The 7955-nt window shown below is 53.2% G+C and overlaps 2 protein-coding genes across 2 annotated transcripts; both read left to right on the plus strand.

Moving 5' to 3' along the window:
* Positions 1-224: 224 nt before the first annotated feature.
* Positions 225-1277, plus strand: NCU03547 (hypothetical protein; the record flags this gene model as incomplete). The annotated part of the gene is made up of 4 exons (XM_951733.1): positions 225-325; positions 623-671; positions 1006-1009; positions 1156-1277. The coding sequence occupies 4 exons, from the start codon at positions 225-227 to the stop codon at positions 1275-1277; spliced, it is 276 nt and encodes a 91-aa protein (XP_956826.1).
* A 676-nt stretch (positions 1278-1953) lies between these two features.
* On the plus strand, positions 1954-7062 carry NCU03546 (hypothetical protein). Its single transcript, XM_951732.2, has 2 exons — positions 1954-4470; positions 4540-7062. Exons 1-2 carry the CDS (start codon positions 2117-2119, stop codon positions 6584-6586), a joined length of 4401 nt encoding a protein of 1466 aa, XP_956825.1. The 5' UTR covers positions 1954-2116; the 3' UTR covers positions 6587-7062.
* Positions 7063-7955: the final 893 nt, after the last annotated feature.

The following is a 7955-nucleotide window of genomic DNA, read 5'->3' on the forward strand; positions in this document are numbered from 1 at the left end:
CTGGACTTTTGCTAGAAGCTACACTAGAGAATCTAACCAGCCTTGGGAAGAAGATGTTGGGCAAATCTTGGTGAGATGACGGAAGTCGTTTTCCAAGCTCCGCCAAGGAACACAGGAACCTCGTAGTAGACGAACCAAATCCCACGGAAAAGGGAACGAGGCGAGGACCGCATGTCGTCTGGGGTGGAGACTGGGAAATGTCCCTCCCGTGAAATGGGAACAAAATGGAAATGGGGTGGAATCGAGGCTGTTATGGTAGTGGACCGGTCAGTTGGTACACTACAAAGTGGCTCCGGGCTGAGCTGGAGTTCCCGTCCAGGGAGCGGTCAGTTTCAAGCACGTTTTGATTTGATTGGTTGGGGGAACCCATGTCTTTTTCGCTCGCTATGGACAGGACGAGAGTTGAAGTCTCGAACAAGTTGTACATCTGAGAGTTGTCTGTACCGAGCCGAGTTCGGACCTTCAAATGGACGAACCGGAGAGGCCATCGGGACAATGGGGTTCGTCTGCTGTTATTATTTGTTCCTGAATGACGACGGCCATGCCGTGTGGCACGAATGACACAAAATTGAGAAGCAGCAGGCTGAGTGGGAGCCCCCGCTTTGACAATCACGACTTGTAGCCGTTGTTGGTTGACCGGTCAGGACAGTATCGACAACGAAGCGAAAAAGGTGTGTCGCACACCCAGCGTGGTCAAGACGGATGGTTTGCGCCGGGGATACATGAATGCCGTCCGCGATAACAGCGTCGAGTTTTGGACTAATAGGCGATGTTGGGCTCCTATCAGCCAGCGAAAACAGGGATGGAAAACTTGGAAGGGATGATATGCTCCTGGCCGGAGTCCGGAGCATTCTGACAGACATACATACATACGGACGTATGGCGGGCCGTCATTGATGTGTACCGACTAGAGGTAAGACGGAAGACAGAGATAAGGATAATCCTTAGTGTAATCAAGGCACGCCGTGGATCATACATACATACATACATACATACGTGTAATAGGTAAGTAAGCGGACACGGCGGGAAATCCTGTCGAAGGAATTCAGAGGATCAGAGTGAAGCAAGCCAATGGGAGAAGTTCCAGGAGCGGGACGAGCCTGTCAACGATTAGAGCCCGGGAACGTGACAGATAACAAACTGAATGCTGTTCAGGACCGAAGAAGGATCGAGCTGGAGACCGAGGGAGTGACAGATGGAGCCCCGTCTGGAGAAGATGGAAATCCCATCAAAGGAAGCTGAAGCAAGTCAACGGAAGTCGTACAGCAGTTAGTTGAAAAGGTACCTCTGTACGTATCTACCTCTACCTGCCCTGGGTACCTTGAGGTTTAGGGCCACGAGTCCCCTCTCTTCCTCTGCCTGGATGGATGGAACCGAGGAACGGGAGCCCTGGAACTGCAGTGACACTACTAACAGGAGGGAATCGCGAGTTGGGGACAGTAACGGCAGCACTGTACGCCCGTAGCATAACAAGACCATGCAGCTGACATCAAATCCTATTCCATGATCAGTGCACGCATCACGTCCCCTGCACCGGCTTGGACTTTTTTTTTTTTGTTTTTGGCCACTACGCGTAACACATGTTGCTCTATTCCTGTTCCTAGTGTATATTGCTTCCTTGTTTACCCAATAATAAACACCCCTGATCGGGCTGAAAGTGGAAGACAGACAGCCCAAGAGACGGTGCGTGACCATCACCATTTGAACTTTTTCGAATTGTTAACGAGGTACGTACCTGACTGTTACCGTGGGTACCTAGGTAATGCTACACTGTACTTCCATTGGCGGGCCAAGGGCGCAACCTCAAGACGACGGGAGGAAGAATCGATGGAAAGCGGGGCGCGGTATTGGCATCTCCGCTCCTAATACGCACTGTCTCCACACACGGCCGGCCCTCTTTCAGCGACGAGATGGCGGGTTCAGTTCCCTACCGCTGCCACTCAAAACCTCCCCCAAAACACTACACTACCAAAACACTCTAGATTCGACACCCACACAAACCAACATCCGTCCATCACCACTACCGACCGACGACAGATCGACTGCCCCAACAATCCCGCATCCCATTTCCTGTACTTCCATTCCTGTATCTGCGCAGCTGTCAGATGTCCTCCCCATGTCGAACTCGCATTCGACCAACCATGATGCCGCCGCCGCCGCCGCTCCCGCTGCTGCTTCGGTGAGCCCTGCTCGGCTTGCTGCTGCTGCTGCTGCTGCTGGTCAAGATGCTTCAAGCTTCTCCGACATCACTTCCACTTCCTCTCCATCTGCCGAGTCCTCTCCCTGCCGTCTGGTACCCCCAGTCGACCCCCCAGAACTAGACCAGGAACATGGCATCATCGTCTCGGCGCCGTGCCTGTCCCCGGGTCCTCCACCACCACCACCACCAGCAGTAGACGGACACCACCAGCCAGGACATTGTGGTGCTCCTCCTCCCGCTGCTGCTGCTCCTGCTGCCGTCCCCACTCCCACTACCCCCCTGGTCATCACAGATAATACCACAGATCGTACCGTTGCACATGCCGCTGCCGCTGCTGCTGCTGCAGACCCGATCAAATACCACCGCGGCCCTGCTGCTTATCTCCAGAGACACCCCTCCGGTCCTGGCGCTTCCTTGCTGACCCAGGCTTTTGCTACAGCTCGTGGCACAAATCATAACAATCCCCAACATCAACAACAACAACATCAACAACAACAACAACAACCACCACTACTAGCTGATAACACTCTTCAACCTCAACCTCAAGTCGTCTCCTCGTCTCATCTTCTGACCACCGTTCCGTCTGAAAGTCATACCAGACCACTACCGCCACCACAAGACCCCCGTTATAGCCAGGACGAAGAAGAAGACGCCCTGACCCCGAGAGCCGGCTCCCCTCGCAACTCCATCTTTCACAAGACACAACACACCATGGCCTCCATGACTGCTACCGTCACGTCGACCGCCACCATGACGGGCCCTCCATTGGGTAACGCCATCGAGCTCGATTTGCGTCAGGTCAACTCCATGCTCAAGGGACACCGCGAATACCTCACAAAGAATAAGGGCCGGGCAAGGTCTCCAGAACGGCTCGAGTCTACAGGTGCTGATAATAGCACCCATCCCGTCATCTCCACCAAGCTTTCAGAATCCCCTACCGCTCTGATTAACAACAACAACAACAACAACAACAACAACCATGACGGAGCCGCTGACAACGGCGACAATGCTATTCCCAGACTGCGCAAGGATCAGCGAGCACAGACGGTTCCCGAAAAGGCTTGGTCCATCGGCGTGGGAGAGCTGACCGACGACCAGGACGGTCAGGTCGAAAAGTCCATCACCGAGGTCCTGGCCGGCGTCGAGCCCAATGCCCGCAGCCGCAAGGCCAGTCACAGTTTGCGCTTCTTCAAGGAGGGTCTGCCTGATGAAAAGTCCAAGAAGAAGGACGCCAAGCGAGAGAGACTCGCTTCCACCGCCGAGGAGGCTGAGGAGACCGAGACAGAGGGTGAAGGAAAGCCACGGGCCCCTACTACTGTGCCTGCATCTACATCAGAGGACACACAGTTACCCGAAACTGACGAACCAAGCCAGGCTCGCTCCATTCCCTTGCTGACTCCAGAATCCCCGACCGACAACAACAACAACACCGCTCCAGACTATTTCTTATCCAAGCCGGTTGAAGAGCCGGCCCAGCTAAAGCATCAGCCTCCTGCTACCCCGGGTCGCGAGCATACGAGTGCACTACAAGATACTGCTGCAGCTGTTGGCAAAAGTTCTCCGTCGTTGGATCGCAAGCCAGAGCCTCGGCGCAAGTCGGATGCTAGCATTGAAGGTGGATCGCATACAGAGGAGGGCGAAGAGTCTGGGGAGGAAAAGATTTCGTCGGCCGTGTTCCTACCACATCAGGGCCCCGAGGAGGCTGAGGAGGAGCACTCCGACGTGCCTGGCGCCGCTTCTTCCCGAACTGCGCTTCCTTCCAGAACACACTCACGGGCTGAAGATTTCCATTCGTGGCTTGTGAAAGCGGGTGAGCCCGAGGTCGAGTGTCTAGACGAGTGTCCTGACGTTGAAAAGACCCATCGGCCTGCCAAGCCTGCTGCCGACAGCGCTGCTACTGTTCCTTTTGTAGGTTCTCAGATAGACACTGGCAAAGTCAATGAACCTGCCGTTGCGGACGAGATTGAAACTGGTGTCCCTCCACCACAGAAGCCATTCCAGTCCATTGCGCATCATTCTCGTCATCATGATCATCACCATCATCACCACCGTCATCCCGAAGAAGCCATCCATGACCACCAAGGGGAGCCCAAAGAAGAGCAACCCCTAGATGCAATTGAACTGATCCCTTACAAACACCAAGTCGGAGGGCACACCACTCTCTGGCGCTTTTCTCGGCGGGCCGTCTGTAAACAGTTGAACAACCGAGAGAATGAATTCTATGAAAAAATTGAACGATACCATCGCGACTTGTTGGCTTTTTTGCCAAGGTACGTTGTCGTCCCATGTATATCATGTATAGCTGTATGGTCCCATGACTAACCCTGTTGTTGCTGCAGATATATTGGTGTCTTGAACGTTACCTTCCAAAAGAAGCCTCGTCGCAAGTCGGTGCACAAGAAAGACGAGGCGGCTGCTGCGCTGGAAGCCCCTACAGCGGGCCAAGACGAAGCTACAAGCTCCGGTGTTAAAGGAGATGAAGCAGCCCCAACAACCCACGGTGCCCAGCCGGCACAGCCTGAGCAGCGCATGATCAGCCAGTCGCTGCAGCAACCACTGGGTCAGATCCCTACTGTCACCTTTGTTGACAACCAACACATCCTCCCCCGAAGCCTGATCCAACCAGCATTGGCGTCATCAAGCTCCTTCACTCGTTTACGGAGTGCCTCCTCGGCCTCTCTCCATGGGCGTAGGATCATGAACGGACAATGTGCTGAGAACCCCAGCCACATGTTGCGACCAAGGCTGGAGGATCGGCATGCTAACAGCTGGGGAGCCACCATGGTGAACAAGCGGCTGCGCAACGAGGTGTTCAATGACGCCTTCCTCAAGCAGCCCGTTGCTGTTCACCGTCATAAGAAGGGTCACCAAAGGCCCTTCTCCCGGCGGAGTTTGCAGCCAGTTCTCCGCCACACCGAGTCGGATCCGAACTTGGACGTCGCTCAAGATGCCAAGCCGCGGGCCAGCAGTGCTGGTGAGGAGTCGCGCCTCAAGCCCTGCGACCTGGTACGAAGCGAGGAGAACCTAGCCACGCGACCGCGCAGCTTCAGGGAAGAAGGAGTGGAAGACGACGGGCCTAAGGACGTGACGGGGACTAGTGCTCCTGAGCCAGAGATCCTGAAGGATGCGTCGCCCGCTCAGCCAAAGAAGAAGCGTCGGTACTCGGGGACGGGACTGAGGAGGAAGCCGAAGGACGTCGAGGATTCGCGCGGCGACCTGCAATACTTTGAGGAGGCTGACTCGGCTCCCTACAAGGCTGATAACGAGGAGCCCGTGTTTGAGTCTGGTGGCGTCCCGGGTGTGCCAGCAGAGGAGTCCATTGGGCCTTTGGATACCACGCACAATGGTACCAATGGTACCAACGGTGTCGACGCCTCCGTCAACACCGATGACCTTGCTCCTTCCAGCCCACACAACGAGATCGCCAAGATCCCCCGGCCCATTAACCCCAAAGAAGCTCAGACGCAAACCGACTCCCGCGTCGAGTACTTCTTGCTGCTTGAAGACCTCACTGCCGGCATGAAGCGTCCCTGCATCATGGACCTCAAGATGGGCACCCGTCAATACGGCGTCGAAGCCTCCCCCAAGAAGCAAAAATCCCAACAAGGCAAATGCGCCAAGACCACCTCTCGCGAGCTCGGCGTACGCGTCTGCGGCCTCCAAGTCTGGGACGTCGCCACCCAGTCCTACGTCTTCAAAGACAAGTACTACGGCCGCGACCTCAAAGCCGGCCAAGAGTTCCAAGATGCCTTGACCCGATTCCTCTACAACGGCGTCGACCGCGCCTCCATCCTGCGGCACATCCCCACCGTGCTGCAAAAGCTAGCAGAACTGGAAGTCATCATCAGGCGACTAAAAGGCTACCGCTTCTACGCCGCTTCGCTCCTCATGTTCTACGACGGCGAACCGCTTCCCCCTCCTGCGCCTCCCACGCCCTCCACCACCACGCACTCGGAATACGACACGGCCATGGAGGATTACTACTCGACCGACTTTGCGACGGACAACGACGACGCCGTCTCCATTAAGCATCGCATCGATAATACTCTGAACGGGAGTAGCGGCAGCGGCGGAGGCAAGAAGAAGAAAGACAAGCATGAAATCGATTTCAAAATGGCGGACTTTGCCAACTGCGTTACGGCCGAGGACTTGGCTGCCAATGGCATCGAAGGCAAGCCGTGTCCGCCTCGGTACCCGCAAGAACCGGATAACGGGTTTCTGAGGGGTCTGAGGAGTTTGCGAAGGTACTTTTTGAGGATCCAGAGAGATGTGAGGAGGGAGTTGGGGTTGGGGACGTGGAGGGCGGTTGATGAGGAGATTGAGAGGGAGATGATGGAGGATGCTGCGTATGGTGCCGAGGAGGATGAGGGGTTTGTGTCGGAGTAAGGCCAACTTACGAAAGATGCGATTACGCGGTGTGGAGATTATAATAACATAACGGAACGGAAAGTAATGGGAGGAGACTGGAGGGTGTCGAGTTGAGAAATGTTTGATGTGCAGGCTTGGCCGGCTGTTTGTTTGTTTGTCTGTTGATTATTGGAGTATCAGGTTGGTAGATTGTTTGGTAGGGTGTTTAGGGAGTTTTCAAGTTGGGTGATTGATTGATGGAATTTATGATTGAAAGTGCAATTGCTTGTTATGGTTGTGTTGAAAGAGTTAAGTTTGGTGTTTGTTTGTGTCTATCCTGACGTCCGGTTATTTTATGGATATATGGATAAAGACAGGACAGGAGTGAGCAGCAGTGAACAGTGTGCAGTGAACAGAGCAGACCAGACCAGACCAGAACAAAGCAGAGAAAAACAGACCAGAACAGAAAAAAAAAAGATTATCATAATATAAAACGAACCATGTCACTATTCTCCCTTTTTTTCTTTCTGTAGGCAGTAGATAGGTAGGTAACGGATGCAGTAGTCACTGGTCCACCAACCTGCCCTCCCATTCCAGAAATCATATAGACTAGTGTTACCGTATGATCCTACAAGTGGGGTGGGTAGAGTAGGTAGATACACGTCAAAGGGTAGGTACCTACCCAACCCGTCCGTTCCGTGGTAGCTGTGATAATAAAAGACTCCCTCCCTCTTGGTCTGTTTTAACCTGTGCTGTGTAGCACGACGACTCTGGGAGTCTATAGAGCTGATTGCAAAGAAGGGAAAAAAAAAAAAAAAAAAAAAAAAAAAAAAAAGGGGGAGGTGGGATGTGGGTTGATATAAAGCGGATTGGTGTGATCATACGTTAAACACCTGATACATAACACACTAACTACTATGAAGAAATGATAATGGGGATAAACAGTCATTTATATATAGAAGAGATTCGAGATTCGTCTGAAGCTGAGGAGAGGAGAAGCCGAGAAGCTGGGCTAGCTAAGTACTTATCAGCGTGTCTGTGGTTGTACCGTCCGTCCGTTTTTTTAAAATGGAGAGTGGTCAAGGGACTTTCCAATTCATTGGTTAAAATAGGGTGTTGTTATTCGATGGCGACGAGTGAGCCGTGAGAGGGGTTCTTTGATGTGTACTTGAAAGTGTTTTGACGTGGTGGGGTGAGTGAGGTAGGTACTGTTACTGTTACTGTTACTGTTACTGTTTTTATAGCCAGGCGAACAACGAACGGTCTCACTTCAAATATTGACGGAAAGCAGACCTCGTTTCCCAAGGAGACAACTGAAGGAGAAAAATCATTCATTCCCATTTCTCAATTCTTTCATTGAGCCATTCTCTCTCTCCTTCTCTCCTTCTTTCTCTCTCTTCTTTTTCCT

The sequence above is a fragment of the Neurospora crassa genome, linkage group II, assembly GCF_000182925.2.
Source record: "Neurospora crassa OR74A linkage group II, whole genome shotgun sequence".
Taxonomy (NCBI): Eukaryota; Fungi; Ascomycota; class Sordariomycetes; order Sordariales; family Sordariaceae; genus Neurospora; species Neurospora crassa.